The sequence below is a fragment of the Rhinolophus sinicus genome, linkage group LG10 (assembly GCF_036562045.2).
Source record: "Rhinolophus sinicus isolate RSC01 linkage group LG10, ASM3656204v1, whole genome shotgun sequence".
NCBI classification, from domain to species: Eukaryota; Metazoa; Chordata; class Mammalia; order Chiroptera; family Rhinolophidae; genus Rhinolophus; species Rhinolophus sinicus.
In genome coordinates this window covers 3296190-3321018 of record NC_133759.1, presented here as the reverse complement: position 1 = coordinate 3321018, position 24829 = coordinate 3296190, and the positions used below count along the sequence as shown (strand labels likewise).

The 24829-nt window shown below is 47.0% G+C and overlaps 1 protein-coding gene across 10 annotated transcripts in view; it reads right to left on the bottom strand.

The window, feature by feature from the left end:
* Positions 1-9932: 9932 nt before the first annotated feature.
* Positions 9933-24829, bottom strand: part of CNTN4 (contactin 4) — a 769828-nt gene continuing 754931 nt past the window's right edge. For 9 of the 10 annotated variants that reach the window (XM_074312213.1, XM_074312216.1, XM_074312211.1 and 6 more), the window contains 7 exons: positions 24526-24596; positions 23270-23504; positions 21074-21186; positions 20373-20559; positions 19846-19958; positions 14964-15132; positions 9933-12608 (listed from right to left, as the gene is read on the bottom strand). In XM_074312213.1, the coding sequence (XP_074168314.1) occupies positions 12508-12608; positions 14964-15132; positions 19846-19958; positions 20373-20559; positions 21074-21186; positions 23270-23504; positions 24526-24596 (989 nt within the window). In that variant the 3' untranslated portion in view covers positions 9933-12507. Of the gene's footprint in view, positions 12609-14963; positions 15133-19841; positions 19959-20372; positions 20560-21073; positions 21187-23269; positions 23505-24525; positions 24597-24829 lie in introns of those variants that run through there. The other variant, XM_074312218.1, reaches the window with a different exon arrangement.

Below are 24829 nucleotides of genomic sequence, written 5' to 3'. Positions count from 1 at the left end.
GGTGGGGGGGGGGGAGAGAGAGAGAGAGAGAGAAAGAGAGAGAGAGAGGCATTATGCCAAGACCCACAGGCACTATCTAGGTTGCACTATGGGAGGCAAGCTCATTTAACAACGTGCACTAATACATCACTCCACACCAAAAGAGAAGACAGGATTTGAAGATTGCATTCTTGAAGGCAGCCTGTATAGTCCGGGAATATACTGAGAAAGGCATGTTGGGTTGTGAAGGGATCACTGGATCAAGGATGAATGCCTGAAGAGACCTTTGCTGACAAAGACTCAGCAGCTGCTGGGCGCCTGGACAAACCGCACCCCGTGGCCCCTACCTCTGAGGCTTGCGGGAGGTCCTGTGGGATCCGACCAAACATCCCACACAGACAGGATGTCCTCCCCTCAATACCCTTCTGTGTGAGTCTGCATCGAGGCTGGGCCTTTGTGATGGGTGATGGGCTGCAGGTAGAATGAGTACAGGTGTGTCCTGGGCAGAGAGGGCGCAGGAGGAACAGTTGGCCCCACAGGGACTCAGCGCTGCCCGTGCATGCATGGACCTGGGGCAGGAAGCAGAGGAGAGGGGAGGAGGTCACAGTGCTCAGAACCCCTGCAGGCTGACATGCTCGCTGGCATATGCCTTCCGGAGGTGGTTCAGTGCTTGTTGTCCTGGTAACCACCCACCACAACCAGCCGGGAAGGGGGCTCTGGACTACAGGCATGAAGCTTATGACTGCTGTCAGTCACTGCTTGTTTACAAGGGCTATGCACTGACTGTTTGCGTCCTCCCCCCCCCACCCCCAAATTCATATGTTGAAACTCTACCCTCCAGTGTGACTGTGTTAGGAGGTGGGGCTTCTGGGGGTGTGATTAGGCCCTGAGGGTCAGCCCTCAGGAATGGGACCAGTGCTCTTATAAAGGGACCCTTGGGAGCGTTCTTTCTCCATCTGGAGATACGAGAAGTCAGCAGTCTGCAACCAGGAAGACGGTTCTCACCAGGACGCCACCAGGCTCGTACCCTGACTTTGGACTTCCAGCCACGTGAGAAATAAATGTCTGCTGTTCCTAAGCACCCAGCTTGTGGTACTTTGTTCCAGAAGCTCGAGCTAACATGCCAAGTGGGAGCAGCCGCACCAGACCCCTCACATGTCACCTTTCATCCCAACCAGCCCACATCGCCCGTATCACAGCCCCGTTTCCCAGAAGCAGTCACTGAGGCTCAGAGGGATTGTTAGGTAGTGAGTCGCTTGGTGAGGACTTGTGTCCCAGCCTCACAGGACCCGGCTGTGGCTGTGAGCAGGCAGCATCATCACAGCACAGAGCACCAGGCCCACCTCAGGGCTCCCGACAGAGCAGGTCTGGGTGGAGTCTGACAACCTGCCTTTCTAGCATGTTCCCTGCTGCTGCTGCTGCTGCTGGTGGTGGTTTCCTGACCTCACCTCAACAACAGCTGCCCTGGGCAATTCTGATAAATATCAAAATTTAAAAACCATCTGTTGAGGGAACATGTGCTAGAAAAGTCCTGCCACAAACAATGCCACTTTTTTGGACCACTGTTTCCTGTCTGATTGCTTTCAAACCAGGGCCGGACACGTAGGATTACAGATGCTGCCTCTGTCCAGAAGGCTGTGAGGAGCCACGCCCTGGGTCTCAGCAGCCAGCCATCACCTGGGCACTGAGCCCCAACCACCCTCTGGTTCCGGGGACGTGTGTGTCAGGGGCAGCACAGAGCCGCCGTGGGTCTCCCTGTGGGTTACGGCCCTCCCGTTCCTCACTGCCCAGCTGTGGGACTCACACTCAGCCTTTGAGAACCCACATCCTACGTCTCCCTCTCCACGAAGCCTTAAAACTCAGAGTCTGGTTGACGCAGCCTCTGGGGTCTTACTCTGGGCCTCGTCCCCTCCTGGGGCCAGTGCAGTAGGGAACTGACCATCCAGTTTGGACGTCTATCCACTGGACTGTGCCACAGGGAGATGAGCGCCTGTACAAACAGTCCTTTTACCTGCGGTGTCTGGGACAGCACATGACCCTTCGGAAGGATAAATGCTTCTCGGACCCTCTTAAACCCTCCGTCACCCTGGCCCAACTCCTTGCATAGAGCTGGAACTGAACCTTCTCTGGCAGAGACGGTCAAGGCCTCCAGTAAGCTCGTGGAGAGGAAGGCAGTGTCCAATGAGAACACGATTGGAAATCGCCAGGAGACCCATGGACCTGAGCAGCTGGCTACCGTAGGCTGGCTCTCTTTCTGCTGATGTCATGGCTACGTTATGACATGTAAATGGTGGCATGAAAGGAGCTGGGCTTTGGGAGTGGCCACAAGCCTCGCCATGGCCCGTCAGAGCGAACATTACCTCCCCTGGCAGGCTGATTAGACATCAGCTCCCAAGGTCAGGGTGGCGAGTAACTGCCCTCCATGCAGCCTCCGCAGCCCCAGGCTCAGACCACACAGGAACTCCAAGACACCCCTTCCCATGAGCACGTTAGCCCGATCTCTTGCCCGTTGGACTTCAGATTGCTCATGGGTGTGGGGGGGGGCTGGGAGGTTGGAGGGGTAGTTTGCCAACAGCTTAAACAACTGAGCCTCACTGAAATGCCTCAAGGCCTACAGCTACTTCTGCAGGCTGAGGGCTGGGGGAGAAGTGCACGTGGCCAGAGGGCATCCTGGTTAAAAATCCAACCACTTGCATGGTGAGACTTTTATGTCAGGGCCATCTGTCGGTGGAATTAACAACCTCAGATGCTAACTGATTACAGAAAAAAGTAGCTATCTGGAAGCGAGAACAGAACCCAAAACAATCTCTGACGACTCGCGAAAAGGTGAAAAACCTAATCAGACTAGGACTTAGCGTGAGCCCAAGGATCTTTGTGACCACGACTGTGGAGCTATTCCTGCTTCTACATCCTACACATCAAGTTCCAGGGCACAGACTTTTTGAAAACCATTCCTCATTTTAGAACATTGTATTGAACTAAAGGGCAGTCTTGTGTTCTCGCCAGTATCCCTCTGGTTTAGGTAATAGATGTGAGCATGAATGCGGTTCAGCATGAAAGTGTTTAACGTAAACAACGGGGAATTGTCTAAGTCTGCAAATCAAACAGGAGTACCTTTCTACTTTCCCCGAAAGACCCCCTCGTCACCACTGCTGTCTTCATCATCTCTGAGCTCGGACCATTGCAGTAGCCTGTCAACTGACCTCTTGGCCTCCTGTATTCCCCTGCTTTGAAGGAGCTACGTAACAGGCACACGTGCCCATGTCTCCCGCATGTCCAAAGCCTTTAAATAACTCCCCATCACCTTCAAGTTAAAGCTCCTTTTCAAACCAAGTCCCCTTTGATGGCTCCTCAGTAGCTGTCCAGCCACATCTCCAAGGAGAACTGCTTTGTTAAGAGCACTGTGCTTTCTCATCCCGCCATCTTCCAAGCCTCTGCTCAAGTTTTCTCAGGTGGAAAAAGGCTTTTCAACCTCTTTTTCCATTTTATTGAGATTTTATCCACTGTCTCGGCTCTTTGCCACCAGGAAGCCTTTCTCTGCATTCCCCAGGTACCTTCTGTTTGAGTCTATTTTATCACTTACTGTATCACTTAGCATATTTCTGTCTCATTTAAAGTATAAACACTCAGAGGTCAAGAACCATGTCCTGTTGCTGTCTGGCTTCACCACTGAACAGGAGCTGGTTGAACTTAGCTGGACAATGAGAAAGGACTACTCTTTCATGAACACCAGACGAGAAAACCGTATTCACCAGAGGTGTAAAGAACCAAGCTGCGATCGGGACACTCGCTTATTAGTGCTGTGTGCTGACAGAAGACACGGAATCATCACTACGATTAAATAACAAAGCAGGCAGAACTCACAGTGGGTGTGGCTCTCCTCCAGAAACGCCTCCTCCAGCCCAGCAGCCGGCCACATCTAGGCCCCCGGAGCTGCCGTGAGCTTTTTAAGGGGCCAACCCCACAGCTGAGCTCTGGGTTACCTGGGTGTCAGGGGCAGCAAATGCAGCCCATATGGCCAGTAGGTGCAATGTTAACGCTCTAGCAGACGCTTTTCACCCAGAAGGTGTGTTGTTAGTTTACTCATTTACTCAAATTAAAAGCAAAGAGTTGTCCCTGCCTGGTGATAAAGTGAAAGAACACATAAACCTGGGGTGGGGGTGGGGGAGCGGAATTGGCTGGAAAGACATCAACAGGAAAGTGCTGGTGTCCCAGTTCACAGGTTGGCAAGCTTCTTCTTAAAGGGCTGGGCCATAAGTATTCTCAGCTGTGAGAGCCAGCTAGTCTCTGCGGCTCCCACCCACCTCTGCCACCCTAGTGGACCAGACGGGGCAGCAAGGACAGTGGCTGTAGTCCAGTAAATCCGTATTTACAAGAAACAGGCAACGGCCAGCCCTGATTGGCCTGGGGGCCAATACTTATCTGCACATAGCTTACTGGATCCAAAATATGGGACATTTGAATGAGCTGTTTCTTTTTTTCTTTTCGTTCCTTTCTTTCTTTCTTTCTCTCTCTCCCTCCCTCCCGCCTTCCTTCCTTTCTTTATTTTTTAAACAGCAAAGTGAGAAAATAACTATTATGTTTAATCACATAAAATTCATTCTATCTGTGGGGAGGGGTGGTGATGAAAAAATTCTGTTGTGTTTGACTGAACTTAATTGTTATGAGTTGGTTTTGCAAGACGCGTAGGCCCAGAATTCTGTCAACTCGTTCACCATTCGCACTTCTCACACCACCTTCCATGTAAGTATGTTTCTCTCTCCCGCAGTGGATGAGGGAGGAAGCCTTCATCCTACTTACCTTGGTTTCCGATCTCCCAGCACCGAGCCCGACACATGCTTAGCGCTCAGCATCTTTACCTGTTGACAATTAACTAAAGGAAGGGTAATTAGGGCAGTGCAAACGCCCAGTCATGTGGTCTCAGTATTTGGTTCTGAAGACTGGTCCACGCGGCATCAACCAACCACATAATTTGTTTGCCAACTAATTGTACTATGGTTACGTTCTAGGCAACAAACCATTTTTATAACCCTTTAAAATATTTCTGGAGCCCCTCTCCCCATCTCCTTTCCCCTCCTTGCCGTATAATCTGGGCTGTGCTCTAGAAACACCCCTTTGTCATAATGCTCTTTGTTGCCAGCTCTAGGACCATCCCCAGTGGCCCTGACTCCTTGGACACACACACACACACCCCCATCCTCACATCATCCCCTGCAAGGGGAAAGGCGAGTTTGACAAACCACCCAGATCTCAGTCAGCAAACCCATGCTGCATGCTCAGAGCCGTCAGCCTTTAGAGAGCATAACGTCACCAGGACCCAGGAGCTCAGTGTTAGAAACGCACAACGTCAGTGAGGCTGCCAGGTTCAGCGAATGAAGAGGTCAGGAGGCCCCGTTACATTAGAATTTCAGATACACATTGTATGGAACGTACTTACACTAAAAAAGCATTGAGTTTTTGTTTTTAATCTGAAATCCAAGTTAACTGGGCCTCCCACATTTTATCTCACAGGGTAGCTAGCCAGAGTTTGATAAACAGCTCTGAGGCACCTGTGGTCAAGCACAATCAATAAGCAACACCCTTTGCAGGAAAAGAAGTGGCCCAGCTGGACCAGTGTGGAGGAGAGCAATCACCACCCTGCGCTGTGTGGCTCTCAGCAGGAATCCTACCCCAGATGCTGCTTTTCTACAAACTGTGTCCAGCTTCTTGGGAAGCTCACTGCCTTATTCTCTTCCTGTTGGGAACGAATCTGTATGTATGTGTCTGTGTATGCATGTGTATACAGAAGGTGCCCGTAAAGTGTATACACATTTTAGGAAAGGAAAAAACGGCATTAATTGTAATACTCAATATATACCAATAGCAAAATGAATACAAGTCACGTTTGACTTCTGCAATGACAAAAGGTGCTCAAAGTGGTTCCCATCAGCGTCCAGACACTTCTGATGATGGCAAACTACTGCTTGAGCAACGTTGACCAGAGTTTCCACTTGTACACATTTTGTTGGCACCCCTGATATGTATGTATGCATGTATGTATGTATCTACCTACCTACATACCTACCTGACAACACAGATATCTAGTGTTTTGGGGTGGGGCCTGGAGTCACAAGCTGCCAGCACCTGAGTTCCTGGCCTCCCTGGTGAGCTGTGTGACCCTGGAAAACCTCTGAACCTCTCAGCCTCAGTTCCCCACATCTGAAATATGAATGATAAAGGCAAGTAAAGCACCAAGTTGATTTGCACAGATACTGGCACATACTAGAAGCATAATCGTTGTCAGCTATTATTGTCATTGCATTTCTCTGTACTGTGACCAAACACTGTTCCTGGTCCCTTGGCTTCCCCACGCACAGTCTGACTCCAAACCAGGTGATTTCACGCCAGCCTCACCTCCTTCATCCTGTGGGCCTCGTGGGGTCTCTTCCTAACTCCACAGCACTCCCCTGGGTCTGGGACAGTGCCTGGCACATACAGGGCAGCCAGGAGTCCCTGGACAAATGACTGAAACCCACATGCTTCTCTGAACGGCCGTGCCCTGGGCCGGGTCACCATTCAGAACGGCTCCACCCCCACCTCGCATGTCCTCGTGCCAGCACGGTGTCCTGGCTGCTCTCCCTTTGAACTGAACAGACCAGCTCCTTACTCCATGTGGTCCTTTCTCTCAGTTGATACTTATTTCTAGGTGTTGAAATGCACTGAATTAAAGAGTTCTAAATCTGTCCTGACTGTAAGCCCTGTTACTCTGGTCTTGTAGCACCCCTTTGCCTCTATCTCTTAAACGACAAAGGAAAAAAAACCTGCATCTCCTGCTTCTTTGTGTGCAGAACACTTTGAAATCTATAAAAACAAACTCCAGCTGTTACTCTTTGTTAGTTAAATCCTAAGACATGTGTATTTCCTGGTGTAGTTTGTGCTGTTCATAACAATTGGTAAGACTACTGCACAAAAGGACAATTTACAGATATTGGGATTATCACAGTTAAATAACTCCAGCTTCAAGTCTACAGACATTCAGATCTATCATGCAGTTGACCTTTTTTTAAAAAAAACACAACAAACAAAACCACTTTCTCTCAGTGTGGTTTATATCGTTAAACTCTGCTAATCCACAATGGACCGTAACTTGGTGACTGAGGACAGAGGCGGTTTGAAAATAACTTGTGAGCTCTGTTGCGTCCTGTGGTTTACACCTGAGTTGTGGAACATTACATCTGCATGGCCCTTTAGCAGGAGGGGACGGGCCTCCTTTGGGAACAATGGGCAGCCTGACTGATCACACCCTGGTTGGGGGGCGGGGGCCAGGGGGCTGGGGAAGTCACACAAAATGGTGACAGATACTCTCCCGTCTCTGGCTTTGTCAGGGTTAGAGATGGGCGGGGGTAGGGACCTGTGCATGGGGACTGCAGTGAAGATCATACCCAGATTCTACCCCTAAGACACTCTCTGTTTGCTGGAGGGAGAAGGCATGACCACCAGCGATTTCAACACCAGATAAGGAGAGGACAGACACGAGGGGGGACAGATGACATGCCTGACAGTCCGAGAAATGAGAGGTCAATACCAGATGGGGAAAGTGAGTGAAGGTTTGTGGAAAAGCAGAATCTGAGTGAGGTCCCTGCTGCCTAACCTCTTTTATTAATATTATTAAATATTTTATTTCATTATGAAAATGATCAAATATTAATATTTATATTCAGAAATGAAAATATTTAAATAAAAGGTGATACTGGAGGGGTCAGTTGGGTTCAGCTCATCACCGCCATGCGAAGCATCCGTATTCTATGCCTGGTCTTCGTGGTTGTCCCAAGTCACTTGAGAAAAGGAACAATAACTAATTTGTAAAATACTTGCTAATGTTTGGATAGCTGTGCATTAGGACTTGACAAACTTTATCCTATGTAATAAGTGGCAATTGTCAGAATGCACCCCAGGCAGTCAGATACCCGAATCCATACTCTTAGCACCAGCATCAGACATTTTGGGATGGGGTAATTTTGGGCATATCCAGAGATTGACAATAAAGCTTTGATTTTAAAAGGCTTTCTCCTCAAATCACAAGGTTGACCAGACAATTATTCTAATTGTAACAAGAGGAAAACACGGTCCATTCTTGGTTATCTGTGTTAATGGAAGATAACTGTGGCATCAGTAATACAACACAGGGCCCACCCAGTGGCTCAGGCGGTTAGAGCTCCATGCTCCTGACTCCGAAGGCTGCCAGTTCGATTCCCACATGGGCCAGTGGGCTCTCAACCACAAGGTTGCCAGTTCAATTCCTCAACTCCCACAAGGGATGGTGGGCAGTGTCCCCTGCAACTAAGATTGAACATGGCACCTTGAGCTGAGCTGCCGCTGAGCTCCCGGATGGCTCAGTTGGTTGGAGCCTGTCCTCTCAACCACAAGGTTGACGGTTTGACTCCCTCAAGGGATGATGGGCTGTGCCCCCTGCAACTAGAAAACGGCAACTGGACCTGGAGCTGAGCTGCGCCCTCCACAACTAAGACTGAAAGGACGACAACTTGAGGGGGACAACAACTTGAAGCTGAACGGCACCCTCCACAACTAAGATTGAAAGGACAACAACTTGACTTGGAAAAAAGTCCTGGAAGTACACACTGTTCCCCAATAAAGTCCTGTTCCCCTTCCCCAATAAAATCTTTAAAAAAAAAATACAATACAGTGCACAAAAATCACCTGGTGGTTGATGGCATTACATTAAATTACTTTAAAAATGACGTGACATTTCAGTAGCTAATTATGTACTATTTATGTACTTTTTATAATTCAAAATTCTTTGAGCATATTTGTGGTACGGTAAGGATGGTGGGAGAGACGGGAAAAAGGGAAAAAGGTTAATCAGGACTGAACACTACTTCCTGGATATAAATAACCAAAAATTGGGTGATAGGAATAACACGATTGTTCTATCTTAAGATACAAAGGTAGGGCAGCGCCCACCTCCCAGGCTGGAAGAATTCTGAGCTCACTTGGAAATGAAATGCATGACCCATGTCTCGTGCCCATGGGACAACGCTGTTTTGTACATGGGGTGTGTGGGCTCTGTAAAAACTCGGGAACACTGAGAATCCAATTATCTGGCAAACTAGACTTTCCTCTCATACAGTTAATCACAGATGGGTTACATACAAAATGAGAGGGCAAGACTAAGCACCTTTCAAAGGTTTAATAAGCGAACAGAAGGGGCCCTTTCCCAGTGCTCGTATTAGTCACTGGCAACAACCCCCAGAAATGACATCCACCTGAGCGTCTGGACTGGGGCGAGGGCCTGCGGAAGTCCCTTTGGATGGCGAGGCACAAAGTGTGCTGCTTTGACCTTCCCAGTACCCATTATCCCACTTTCTGGAAACATCATCTCAATTGTGCTTGAACAAACTATCCCTCCCCTAGGCGTGCAGGCTTGGTGTGATCAAGGTGCCCTGGCTGTGTGACACGAATTGGACTCATCTGTCTCTTCTAGAAATTCATATATTGAGCAGAGTGGCCTCAAAATTGGCCAAAGAGCAGATTCACTCCCACAGCAGCACCCCGAAAAGACTTTCCCAAGTTCCTGCCGTCTGGACCCTCAAAGAGGCCTGGTTCTTATTCTCACCCCAGCTTAGTTACTCAGCATTTCCTCGGCTCAGTGATCTAACCGCTGTCATCCTTGGTGTCCGCTCAAGTTAGCCAGAGCTGTTTATTCTGCAACAACCACGGAAGCCAACAGAGCGGACAGGTTTGGGTGGAGGTGCTTCTGAGGCACGTGATACAATAGCTTCAGCTCAGTGAGACCCAGCTGATCCAGGGCCCTGCTTATCAGAAGATGGAGCCGAGAGGTTAAAGGATGGTTTCAGCTGCCGCATCACAGAAGTAGGGACGGTCTTCCCTGGGGAGTTCGCTGTATCACACAGTCGGGCAACTGAGGCAAAATGCTACTTCAAAGGACCCTTCAATCAATTCATCAATGAGCATTTATTGGAAGGCACTGGGCTTGGCAGTATGGAGAGTACACGGACGGTCAGACTAATGTCCCTGCCCCCAAGGAGCTTACAATCTAGTGGGGAAGACAAGGCATCCAGACAAGCAGAATCAGTAACAATACAGGCGTTCAGCGAGAGTGCACGGTAACAGTACAACAGAGTAACAAAAGTGGTACCTGACGAATGACTACGTGAGTGGTGTTGGCGGGGCTTGCCGCTAATTCAGAGGGAGGGCGTCACAAAGGACAGACGTGTGGGAAGGCTTCACAGACGAGCTGGGGCTGGCACTACCTTGGGACAGTCGGGATTTGGGTGAGAAAGAAGCGCGGGAGGGTTATTGCAGGAAGCAGCAGCTGTATGACCAAAAGGCACAGAGGTGAGACCAAAAGCAAGCATGTTCAGGGGCCAATGAGGGCCAGTGTGGCTGGGTCCAAGGTGAACTTGTCTTTAGACTTAAAGGGGCCGTAAATGCTCCACTTCAGATTTTATCCTTTCAGCAGCGGAGCTGGGAAACCTGAACACAAAAGATCTTTTAGAGTAGGTGCACAACACTTAGCTCATGCAGAAGAAGTATGCAAGTTTGATCTTCAGGACACTTTGTGCATTTTGACCCTCTCTACTTCTGAAGAAGATCTGAAACGGTGTCTTTACAGTTGTCAGTTCCAAAGGAATAGCTCGGGGTCATCTAGCTTTGGGTCCTGGCCAGAGACTTCTGAGTCCCTCTCTGATCTCAAATTATAACGAGCACAAGGGTGAGCGAACAAGTTCCCTGACAGACAGGCAGGAAAAATGCTCCCAAAAGACAAGGATCTTTACAAATGACAGAATATTTATTAACAATACCTTTAAAAAAAAAGATTACATAGGCTAGATCACTGGTAAATATCATTTACACCGGGGTTGGGAACTATCTGGGGTGCCACTTTTTTTTTCATTCATTTTATTATTTTGTTGTTGTTTTTTTGTGTGTATGTGTGATTTTTAAATTTTGTTTTATTTTAACATAGAAGTAACCATATCAAACTAAGAAAGGAACACAGATTGAAATACTGACAATATATTTTTTCGGTTACCATCCTAGTTTTTCCATATGTGGAATCCTGATTATGACTTTATTGGATAAATGTAGCTAGAAGGTTGAAAAGTTAACTTATATTATCTGTAAAGAGAAATGACAGACTGCAGGCATATTTGAGCGTTCTGAGGAAGAAAACGTGGTAGCGTGTTTACATGTGAAAATTTTTATAGAAAACTTCATTGTCTTTTATATGCACTGTTTCACTAGTGTCAGCTTACAAAACCTCCCCCATTATAACAAATAGTTCTTTCATAAGAATACGGTTTTGTTGATATTGTCATTTTCCAATGAGTGATTTTAAGATTTAGAAGGTAAAGCTTATAAAGCAACTAAGCTACTGATTGAAAAACAGGAGAGTCGTTGAGAAACCATACAGTTGTACTAAAGATCTTTCATAGAGTCGTGGAAAAAAATCTCTGAGGCAGCTTTTTGCCAAAATATGAGAAACCTGCTAAACTCCGTACACGATTTTGATTCAGAAGAAGGGCTCTATTATGAAAGAGATGCACATATTATAGATAAGACAGTCTGTAAAGAAATTGTGAATCCATTAACAGAGAATTACCTTTTTTAAAAAATGTACATTCAAAACAGATACATTTAGAGATAGTAAAATTATCTAGTATCCTTGAAAGACTTGGTTGATTCTAGTCACTTTTGGTCTCTGTTACTACAGGATAGATATGTAACTTCAGATTTAATGTCTAAGAATGCTACTACAAAGACAATGCTGACCGCATAGAGGGACACGGAAGTCTTACTGCACAGACCGTGCTAAGTGCAGGGTGAAATACTGCACAAGTACCTATTGGGCAGTTAGCGTAGGTTTTGAAATGGTGGCCATTCCTGAAACCATCTCAAGTTGTGGTGAACAACGAAATTCACCACTGGGCGGAAAAACATACTGTACATGTCAAAGGATTCACGTCAATGCGTAAACCATCCCAAGAGTCATTGACACATGGTGGCCTGGAGTTACAGACCAGCTCTTGTCCTGCCACTAGATACTTGTAAAACTGTACAAGTAATTTACGATTTATTTACCAAGACGAGTTTCAAACTCGGTCTCAAAAGGAACTATTGTCAAATAATAATTGTATGGTTGTGTTGCCCGTTGCATTTTACAGCAGAGGAAAAAATTAATATCTACATTTCATGTTAACTTTAAAAAATTCTATAAAACACTAAATATATAATAAAAATATGCATATAAGGACATATGTAAACTGCTTTGGTAACATCGTATTACAGATGTCTTCAGTGCATTGCAGAGTTTCCAAAGAAACTTCAGACAAAGCTAGATTTGCTTTGAGGAAGTACTGTATAATGCCATCCCTAAAGAAGCAAGAAACATTTTGTTTTCCAGTAATAAGATGTACTTGAACAACAATATTACTTAGTACTGGGTGTCTCCAAAACAACTAGCTAAATGTTGCTTAGATTATAAACAGCAAGTCCTGTAGATTTTTGTCATAAGCTGGACCTGGCTGTGAGGGACATCACGATGGTACCGATGGCAGACAGCGTGCACGCATTGGATGTGGAAGGTCCGGCTCCTCTTGCATAGGCGTCTGCAACGAGAGAACACCGTCACTCAGCGTCGCCCCCCACTGGCCACCAGGGGAAGCGCGGCCCCGGGGCTGGGGGGAAACAATCCAACGGGCTGCATTCTACCACAAATGACCGTTTCCTTGGACTGTTTCACATCAGGCCTATGAGTACCCAGCTAGGACCCTGAGAGTGGGTTATGGGACCTTCCTGCACCTCCATTTAAGCATTTGGAAAACGAGGCTGCCCACATCTAACAGAAGAAACTTCACTGTCACTACAGCATTACTGGGAACTATTAAGATATATTCATGACACGGCAAAACAAAACCGGCCATTCCCTTTTGAACTTGACCTTTATGCTGAGCACAGAGCAATATGACACTTAATTCTCACAAGAACCTGATAAGCATCGGGTATTGTTATTACACCATTTAACAGTCGAGGACACGGGACCAGAGAAGGGAGACAGCTTGCCTAGATTAACATTCATCATTAGCTGAACTGGGATTCAAACCATGTCTGTCTAAACACATACCTTTCTCCAAAGGAAAAAACAAACAAACAAAAAAACCTCAATCCTTCTTAAACTTTTTCTTATTAAGTCTTATATTTTCCATTTGCTCACAGTTACATCCTTATCATCTAATAATTATACCAATATAAGTGTTTATAATGTTTTTGTAAAGAATTAAGCCAAGAATCATCAATCAGCTTAACAACAAAACAATCTTTGCAATGACAAGCAAGTATGAAATCAGATTTTAACAGCATGAGATAAACTAACCCCCAAACAAACCCCGAGCTTGTGTGTTTGTGGCCTGGAGACTGCTTCCACATCTCACCATAAATCTGGTTCCCTTTCCACAGAAATTAGAGCTGTTGGTTTGGCGAGGGGTACAGAACCCAAGTCTGCCCAGTTTTTAAAAAGACAACAATGTCCTTAGTGTATGTATGTAAACGAGATGCCGTAGACACAAATTCCATCTGGAAACTGGCAGGTCACTTCTGAGTTCAGGGCGTAGCTGGGTGGAGCCTGAATTTCCACTGTGAGTTCTGTTCTCTTTGTTAAATGAACAAACACTAATCCAATCCCAGCCAAAGGAAAGACGAGAGACGTGTGCACTGACCAGTGAACACTCTCTCTTCTGATTTGCGGCATCTGAACTTCACAGATGCAATTAAAATTGCTTAGTAATCCTGTCTACACTTTGGTATCCGCAAGACATACTGGACCCTTTCCTCATCTGACAAATATGACGGACACTTGGCAGACAGGATGAAACTCAGGGCACTGGGGAGAGGATTATGCCCGTGATTTAAAATTCCATCATTTCTCCACTGACGGCCTGAAAACGTTTACCTCCAGCCTGCATGGACCCAAAGGCCAAGGAAAAACTACACTTGGATATCTGACTGCAACCTTTTTTTTTTCTTTATTGTGGTAAAATGCACATAACATAAAAGTTACCATTTTAATTGTCATCAAGTGTGCAACTCAGTGTCTTTCTGAATTTGCCTATTCTGTTTTTTTTTTTTCTTTCACCACAAGAAATAATATGCTGCTGAGATATTTGCAAACATAATATTTGAAAAGCAGGAATGAATGTATTTGTTCAAAAAGAATACTCTCACGCACTATGCAACAACCTTTGTAAACAAAGATAATCTTGACTATATGTGGCCATGTACACTTATGTTCATATGTTACATGCATACATTCAAAGTTAATAGTGTCAAGTTTAAATACAGATGGTGCCAAACAAATGTATACACATTTTTAGAAAGGAAAACTGCATTAAAATTGTAATAATAAATACCAATAATAAAAGATGAATACAAGTCACATTTGAATCTGCAATGACAAAAGCTGCTCAAAGTGGTTACCATCAGCGTCCAGACACTTCTGATTATGGCGAACTACTGCTTGAGCAACGCTGACCAAAGTATCCACTTGTATACATTTTTTTGGCACGCCTGGCATCTTCAGCCAAAGACACTGAATTATACATTGTATCACTACAGACAAACTGCTACAGCTTTTTACAGCCCTCTGCTTCTAACTTTCTGAGCTATCATTTTGGGGTTATTGTAGATGCTACCACATGGATCCACGTGAAGAAACCTGTGAGACCCATCTGGGGCTGCTTTAATCTGATTCTCTGATTGGCAACAGATTAAATCAGTCCAAACCGGTCACACTGTCTGTTGCAAGAAACTGCCTGTGATCAGCTGACACCAGCTGAGGAAGGCGGACGGTGGTGTCCATTTTTATTATATGTCTTTTTTTGTGGGTTTTCTTCCATTGACACCCTGACTCCCTGTGAGGGCCTAGAAGAGAGGCAGGCAGGGAGAAGGGAGAAACAGAGCATCCTTACTTGATATCTTTGGGATTCTAATTTGTTCACTGGTGCTGCCATCCCCTCCATCACTGAATGGCTTGATTTCTATTATGTAATCCTCATCCAGAGGCAAAGAAAGCTCCACCGATGTTTTATTTGTTTCAATGATAGATGTGCTGCTTTGTCTGTTCCATCTATACAAGACCTGCCAATACAGAAAGAACAGGTGTCACCTGCTGTCCTCACAAAGGCCCCAAAAGATGGAGCATTCAATTGTTTTCCCCTCTGGGCACTAGTGAAATGCAGAAACGCTGAGGTTGTCAGGTTGCCCACGCGCATCTGGAAGGCTCATTTGCAGTCAGGGGCATGTCTGCAGCTCCCATTTCATTGTGAGGAAAGAGAGTTTAAGGGATGTTAGGGGCGGGGGTGGCATGAGGCCACCAATGTGATATGTGGCCTCCCATTACCTCTAGAAGGCTCCCTGACATACCCGGGAGCGCAATTTCCTCCTTGCTGATGTATGGCTCTCACTTATACACAAGAATAGACTTGGTCCACTTACATTAACTTGCTGACCTCATTTGTCTCATCTGTGAAATGGGACAATAATACCACCTTTCTGGGGTGTTTTCCAGATTGCACAAGGATTGACTATTGTGAAGGGCCTGGCTCAAAGGAAGTGTGTAAAAAATAGTATCTAGGAAGGATCAATGGGAATAAGATGTAAACATCCTTGGCAAAAGTTAGGCACTCAGGGCACCCACGGTAAATTACTATTCCCACGAGCCCACCCCTAAGTTTCTCATTCAGTAGGTCTGGGGTGGGATTTGAAAATCTCCATTTCTAACGTGTTCCCTGATAATGCCATTGCTGCTGGTCCAGGGACCACAGTTTGAGCAACACAACATCAGCTCATCCTCCCGGAAGACACACTATAAATTCTGATCTCCTGAGGTTAGAGACATAGGTCATTCTTCCATGGAGAACCCAAACACAAGTGACATTCATAAAATTCCTTTACAACGGTTAGGTCCCATTTGTTCCCGGGCATTTCATCACCTTAATTTATGTCCCTCTGCTACAAGGTGGAAAACACAACCCCCTTACAGTGAGAAGATTCATAAGCACCCCCCTGCCCCATCCTCACTTGTATCAAACTCAGCACCCCTCGCTAACAGCCTGGGCCGAACCTCCTCCGGTGCCCTCAGGCCTGCCAGGGACCCCTCCCTGTCCTTCGGGAACACAGGCTGGCTGACCAGGTGCAAGGGCACGACTGGCTTCCAGCAATCAATTGCTTCTTTGATTTACCTCTGTTCCTTGCCAGAGCACAGACAACTACGTAGCTTCAAATCCAAATCCCAAAGAAACAGTTCCAGCCACAAACAGCCCTTTATCAGCATTGCTGCTCAGCCTGTAATATCTAGGACGGCAGTGGAACCGACACAAAGGCCAGTAGGTTCTTCCTTCATGCCAGACACTTGCTTCAGCTGATGGGCTTGGAGACAGTGCTTCGTTTCGTATGGTCCAGGGTGGAAGACATGGAGAACGAGTGGGCCGGGACGAATGCTGAGAGCATCCGACATCGCTGAATGCTGACCACGAGTCTGAACACTGTACATTCTAAATGCTAACACACATGGATGACCTCTTAGGTGGCACTGTTATTATTCTCATTTCAAAGATAGGGAACCCAAGACTTTGAGAAGTGATGCAATTTGCCCAGGCTCCCATGGCCAGGTGTGGTGGACCCAGCACTCAAACCCAGGTGTTCTGGGTCCACGGCTGATACTCTCACCTGAGACGACATGGCCACCAGCTGCGTGGCTGTAGGCAAATTGCTACCCCTCTCTGGTCTGTGTCTTCATGAATGAAAAACCAGGGGTTTAGACAATAGAAAACTGGTGGCCCGTATACGTTAACTGACCCTTTTAGTTTTCCTGTGTGTTTTTTGTTGTTGTTAAGTTAGATATCAACATTTAAAAACAAGAAATTATACATGAAAAAATGTTGACTTCTACTGAGTAAATGAAAGATACAGCCACGCGAGTCTACAGTCTTGTCTGGCAACAACTGGCCAGAGCTGAAAAGCCACTGCCTATCCTGGATAATCACAAACTCTGAAGTGTAGCACAGTCTCCAATACTTCCTGCTCTGCCACACTGGCACATGCCCGCCTCAGGACCTTTGCACAACCCATTCACTGTGCTGGGGACACTTGTTCCCAGAGAGATGCCTATCTTCTTCCCTCCTTTGTTCATGGCCCAACTGATATGTCACCTTTTGAAAGAGGCCCTCCCAGGTCTTCACGTCACACAGTAAGCCTCTCCTGTCTATCCCCGGCACTGTGGCTTCCCCTCGGTCTGTTATTCCATTTGGTAGAGCTTTATTGCCATTCGGTACATTTGTTTATTGCTGGCGTGCAGAATAGTGAGCGGCCGAAAGGCGGGTGCTGGACCCCCACTGCCTGTGTTCAGAGCCCCAGTCCGTCTCCAGTCTCCTCGCTGTGTTAGTAATACTGTATCCTACACCTGAAAGTGGCTAAGGGAGTAAATCTTAAATGTTCTCACCACAAAAAAGAAATGGTAACTATGTCACGTGAGGGAGGTGTCAGCTGACACTATGGTGGCAATCAGATTGTGATATGTCAATGTGTCAAGTCAACACGGTGTACATCTTGAACTTGCACTGTGTTCTATGTCAATTGTCTCAGTAAGGCTGGGAAAAGCATATACCAGCTATGTGAAGTTGGCAAGTGAATGAACTCTGCACCACGGGTTCTGCGTCTATAAAATGGGGGCCAATAACTGCACCAACTTCATGGGCTATGAGAAAGTGAACATGAACTAGTAGAACGGTGCTTGGCACATATATTTACAGCATTTGTGGAGAGGGCGGTGTCAACAGAACCCATTTATGTAACCTGCCTGGCTCTGCAGGCAGTTTAGTTTGTAATAATGAACCCAGATGTTCTCTTTTTAGCTCGTGTCGTGAAGCAGCTTCACGATTTGTGCTGACACAGTGTTCTGGGCCTTAAGATTTTTGAAGTCAACTTCTTTTTGAGGTTGTCTATCCAAGCAGAAATCCCACGAATCTAGACAAGTTAGGTGAAAAAGCAAAAGTACACACACACACACACACACACACACACACACACACACACACACATATGTAGCAGTTCAACAGTCAGTTATGGCAAGTTTCCTTGGGATCTAAATGGGGAGGGGTAGGGAGTCTGGCTGCCGCAGTCCCAGCCCCAAAGAGAAGGGACAGACTGAGTCGGAAACCAAGACGACGCAGAAAGAGCTCCTTCCTGCCACCCGCCTAACCTTGCTACGCCCTCCTGCGCCTTTACAGTCGGCACATGTGGTTTGCGCAGCATGTCACACACTTGACACCCGTCCATTACTGATGCTTCCTTAGACACAAAACCCCAACTTGGAGGTGCCCTCAGATCTTTCATAGATGTAGTTTAGATCCACAAGGTACAATGAACCGACACAAAAAACTACATTTAGAAAAAATATGTAAAGCCCTGGCTTGAACAGGTCACATAGTCAGATCTGTTGCTCTGATCCGGGGACGGTCATGCTCTCTGGCTGTAATTCGCTCCAGCGTTTTCTTCTAGTTCTGTAGAAATAAACGTAGCTGCCCCAGTCCTAGCGAAGCCCAGCCAGGCTTCGCTGCAGGTAAATGCCCCGTCTGTCTTGACCTGCTCTCCTCCGTCCATCACACCCTGTCTGGTCCTGTGCGGCTGCCGTGAATGTCGGAATGTCTGCAGAAGTGTCTGCTGAGTCACAGGACTATACAAAGGGCCTTTTCGGGAAGGTGCTCCCGAGACTGCCTCACGGGGGGAGGGGACAGGAGTACAAAGAAGCGGCAAGGAAATAATACTTGTTCTCCAACTTTCCTTGTAAAAATGCCTATCACCTTTATCCCCTGGTTGCTGAGGCAAACCTCTGCTTGCCTGTAGACGCTGGCCCCTGTGAACCCGAGGACACTCAGGTCCCCTCACTCATGGGTTTCAGCTTCGCCTCTGTGAAATGAAGGGCTTGTGACTAGATGACCTGACTCCTCTCCCTTTGAATCTGAGCTGGTCTGACTGCAGCCAGTCACACCCTTAACCTCTAAGCAGGACTTTGGCCTCCGCCCTCGTTGAGGCCAGTGACTATGGGGGAGTCGGACGCCCTCAGCTCCCCGACTGTGCGGAAGCCCCAGCTGTCCACACAGAGGCCCAGGTGGCAGACAGCTGTGCCGCAAACCCTCCAACCGAGAAGCCAGCTGTGTGTCACCCTGCCTTACTGGCCCAGTCCAGATCACTGAATCATGAAAAATGTGTGACCCCTAGTTTTAGGGTGGTTCCTGAGGCAGCAATTAGGTCCCTTAAAACACTGACGCAATCTTTTACTCCTTTCAGTGGTGACACCCAGGCTCCATACCTTTTCTTTTCTACCTCTTAAAAGTCAGGCTAATATTTATGGGATCAGGCAAACAAATTTTCTGAAAAAAGGCCTTCTTTTTCTATATGTAAATGTCCTTAACTATGAACGAAAATGATTGACGACTAGTAATACTAAGGAGTTCGTATTGTCCATTAGATAAAAATATCCTCAACACAAAAGCCAAACAAAGGTGATAGTAGACATGTAAATAACATGGTTCTTCACGACTTTTTTGCAGACACAACCTCAGGGTCTCTACCCGTTTCTGACTCTGCCTCAGGACAGATGCGTCCCCCGATCCTGGCCAGCTGCCAAGGTCCATCTGTCAAACTCAGGCCAAGCCACAGGGGGCAGACAGTCCCAAAGAGGCTGGGGCAGCGTGGCCAGGCACCGTGAGACCATGGTCCCTATGATTCATGGAAGAGACTGTCCCCACGAATGGCAGGACTGGGTGCCTTTGCGAAAAAGAAATTACCCACTTTGTAGCCTTTCACTTCCGACTCATTATCCAAGGCCTTCACTTGATCCCAATTCAGGATAATTTTGGAGTCCGATGAATTCCATATGATATTTCCGGGGGGCTGACTCGGTGCTATGAAAAAATTAAGATACACGAAGTCACAGATTATTAAGTCTCAATGGATCTGAGGAACATCTCCTTACTAGAATTTGAGAGTGGAGGCAATTTAATGGGCGATTGCACTAATATGTGTCTTCAAGGTCACTAAAATCTGACGACATACAGCCTTGCAAATGGAAAAAGATTCAGTTGGTCGCCTAACATTTGTAGCTAAAAGAAGTGGCCCTTCCCAGTGAAGAGAAAAACATTTATCTTTCTGTCTTCTGGAGCAATGAATTTTGCATGGTATTCAGAAAGAGCCAGTTAAAATGCTAAGGTAAATTTGAATCCACATAATGACACCAATTAGCATGCAAATGATCCTGGGACTGAACTTGGGGTATGTCCACTGCATCCCTAAACTACTTCTGAGGAGGGGGTTCTCACGTGGCTTTCTGGTTGTCACGTTGACGGTGGCACTGGCGGGGCCCGTCCCAGCGGTATTGTACGCCTTCACAGCCAAGTGGTACAGTGCACTGCCTTGCAAGTCGCTGATCTTTGCTGATGTCTGATTTCCAAATGTTCGTATTTTTCTAGCATTTTCTTCCTTGTCATCGTGTCTCCAGTATTGAACCTGAGAAAATAAAAAGGAAGACCTTGGAAATCCTACCCCTTGGGGAGATTTCCATCATCGGGTAATATATTTCTTAATACAGATTCTGATGACGGAGTTAATTTTCTATAACCATGCAGAAGCAGGGCTGCAGAACCCAGAGCTCTGTATGTGCTGAGACATTATCCCCAGCAAAAAGTGCCGTTGGGGTTTCTAGGTCACAGCGAGATGGTACATTGGCAGAACTGTTGTTGGTTAGTTCTCTCTTTTTCTCTATCTTTGTTTTGAGCCCTTGTGACCCTGGGCATATCAGAAATCCAAGCTCATCTCGTCAACCAGCTGATAAATGCTCAGACCTGCGTTAGTTCTGAAATAGCACACGTGAGGTGCACCACAGGAGAGGGCAGTGAGCCTCTGCACGACGCCAGGCTTCTAAACTAAACCGGAACATGGTCTTTTCCCACCAGAGTGTGTCCTGGAGGGCTCGCTGCAGGGGAGGGACCCTTCCAGACCCAAGCCCCGATCTCTTGCTGACCTCATAGCCTTGTATCCGTCCTCTATTCTTCTCCTTGGGGGAGGCCCAGAAAACTTCAATGTCTGTTGCAGAAAGACTTCTGGCAAAGATGCTGGCGGGTGGTCTGGTAGGTTCTGCATGAGTACGGAAAAAGTTATTACTCTTATCAGCGGCAGTAGGATAGGCTTCTGGGTACCGGTATGATGAGCTGCAAACAATCCATGGTTATAGGGTCACCCTCAGTGGTTGTGAGCCAAACCCTTGATTGACAGAGGAGCCATGATTGACAGCTGGGCGGGAGTGGTGATGGAGATGGTGGTGAACAGGCTCATCCAAAGCCTCTGGGTTCTAAATTTAGGGGAAAGTGGAAGGAAAGCATCCAGGACTACTAAAATTTAAGCACCAATTTTTCATAGCTGCAATTCCTTTAACGCACATCCTTTTTAATTAGCATTTGTCATAGGTGAGAGTCCTCCCGTGTTTCCCTGAAAATAAGACCTAGCCAGACCATCAGCTCTAATGAGTCTTTTGGAGCAAAAATTAATATAAGACCCAGTCTTATATATTACATTACATTATATTATATTATACCCCGTCTCATATTATAGTAAAATAAGAACAGGCCTTATATTAATTTCTGCTCCAAAAGACCCATTAGAGCTGATGGTCTGGCTAGGTCTTATTTTCGGGGAAACACGGTAGTCACTGGATTGTGATTATGAGAAAGGAAACGAGAGTTGCGTGACTTGCCTAAGATTCAGGGCAGCTGGTGACAGCTCAGTTCTACACAGCTAACGATGTGAACTTGGACAAGTTATTTATGCAAAGAAGGGTCTGGACCAAGTCTGTTTGCAAATTTCAGTTACTTTTACCAAGTTTTTGCCAAAACTGTGTATCATTTTTATATGTTGATATTTTCCGTACACTGGTCTTTCTTAAAGAAAAACCTAGCCATGCCATGAGCAATAATATTCATGAAATCCTGGTTTTGATTTGATAGCTGAGTTTTTTCCTAATGCAATTCACATCTGTGTAACTATTAAATATTTGGAAAAGTTCACCTGGTACCATTTACCATCAACTTGTGTACTCCCTGTGGAGTGCACAGCACTCCCAGAAGCTCTGGACAAGGAGACCGCTCAAGTTTGACCACAACAATGTATGATTCTATTTATGTGTTCAGTCATCCAGTATTTACTGCGGGTCTATGTGTCATGCACGGTTAGACACTGGTGACACACAGGTGAAAAATCATTGGCTGGTCCTCAAGAAACACACCTTGGTGAGGACCTAAAACTAAAACTCAAAATGTATGACACATGGGGTGGAGCATCAGAGTAGACAAATGTGATACTGGGGGAACGTGAAGCACCGACCTCAGCTGGCCTGGGGAAACGCGAATGGCCCTTGCTTGTTCACCTCGAGTGTGAAGTCACAAGGGCACACGCAGAGAAGTGGAAGCAGGTATGAGGGGCTCAGGCCTGCGGGAGAACTGCAAGTCGTGCGGCTCTCGTTGGAGCACGGAGTGTGCAGCAGGCAGCACGACTCGAGAACAGAGGTGGGGGCGGGCCACGGAGGCCTGCTGAGAGTACGGGCTGCCCTCTCTCTCTGGGGAAAGAATTTACTGCATTTCCATTTGTTCCAAATGACTCCACGTTCAGATATGTTAACATGGTGTCATGCTGAACACGACCTTGGAAACAACAAAGACCAACGCCAGTGGTAATGGGGATCATGGGAGGGGCATTCTGAGAGCACCAGTAGCACAGAGGCAGTGAGAATGCGTGAGAGCCCCTGAACACGATGGCACTGGGGACGGCCCTGAGAGCAGTCACGGTGCTTCACGACTTACTTCTTTCTTTAGTGACACAGAATAAGTCGAAAGGACGATATGATTTATAAAAATAAAAATGGTGAGAGGGAACACAAATCCCACTTTGATATTCACTTAGAGGGATAAAATAGAACAGAATTCTTTTGAAAGTGATGCTAACATGCAAAGAAATATGAAGATCTTCTATGGAACTCGCAATTTTGGTCCTCGGCAATGGAACTGGCCATTTGTGTTTATCCACAGTGGATTTGAGGTCTTTCTGAGACACAGGTGGTGGTTAATGAACAAAATTTTTCTCAAATCAGGATGCACCCTCAACTGATGGGTACAACGCTCCATTGAGTCTGTGTCTGGAAAGCAAAGGCGACGTGAGCCGTCCGTACCTTCTTCTGCAGAATACACCACTGTGCTGGGACTGAAAGGGCCCTCTCCCTTGTTGTTGAAGACGCCCACTTTAACCTCAAAGGGCGAGAAGGGCCGCACGCTCTCGTTCCTGAACACGTATCGGCAGGCGTCCGCGGAGGCTAGCACGGTCAGCATCCAGATGGCTGTGCCGTACGGCCGGAAGGCCACCACGTACCCAAAGCCTCTCCCGTTCTGCAGTTCCTCAGGGACCGTCTGGGAAGGCAGGCAGGCAGTCAGGGAGAAGTGCAGAAGGCACAGCACTTTGACTCAAAAGCTGAAATGGTTCCATCCCCCCGCCCAGAACATGGCTGTCTATATTCTTCCACACCTGTCCTATTTCTGGCTTTGTCAAGACTCTTAAGTTTGGGGCTTGCTGCCAGTCTACCTTAGATATTCAGGAGGCACTGGAGCAGGGAGACAAAACAGACACACGGCACTCTGCAGTGGAGAGCCTGGCGTCAGCCCCCGTCCTGAAACGTTGGAGAGTTGATCTAGAAACCAGCAATTCCCACATGCACTGTCTGATGCGAATCTCCCTCCCATGCCAAACAGACAGGAGATGTCAGGTAAGAGGTGAAGACCACTTTGGCTCAGGCAGGGCTCCCCTCTCTGAACTGAGGGGGGCTCGCAGATGTCAAGTGACTTCTGTCACCGCGGGGGCTGTGGCCAAATGACAGATCTTAACTTCTGGCCTGTGGTCCAGAATCCTTCAAAACACATTAAGAACCCGTTCTAAAACTCCCACCTCCTCTCTCAAAATCAATTTTTAATCAATTAGTGGCTAGCTGTCCTCCAGGTTGTTTAATAAAACACCTCACGAAAGAGGGCTCCAGCAGCAAAGCGAATGGCCAGGAAATGGAGCTGCTGGAAACGAGCCTGTGGCTGGCAGGCGTTTTGCACCAACTGGCCAGGCAACAGTTCAGGAAGAAAGGAAAACCTGGGTTTCGGTGAACCAGGCTTCTTTTATATACACACACACATTTTTTTCCCTGTGCTGTCTCCCCTTTCATGACTGTCTCTCCTGTGATGAATCAAATTAAAATGTGACTCAAGAGTTGATGGGCAAGCACCATCTTTTCCTGCCAGCCATTAGCTGTCTGAGAGGGAGTGTTTGCACGCACACAAATCTTAGCTGTTAAAAACAGAGGAGGCACCTTTCCAGGTATGTTTATAGAGGAAAATAATTCCATCGCCTAGACTGATGGCTGTCCCCTCTGTTCTGTGACTCGCTTACCTCCCAGGTTATAACCAGCTCAGACTTGCTGCCTCCGCCACCACTGACGTTAGCTGGGGTGACCTCAGGGACTGTGGGGGACAAAACACAGGTCATGACAGGTGGCAAAGGCTCAGGTGCCTCACGTCCAACAAATACTCTGATGCACACGCCTTCGTCTCCTGAGATCAGTAACACGTGCTCAAGGGGCCAAAAGCATCACCTCGAGCAAGCGAAATGTGCCCAGGAAACTGCTATGGTTCCCCGTCCCCCTTTCTGACATGGCTGAGCACGTGTTTGGCTCCATCCCTAGAGGCTGGGGGTC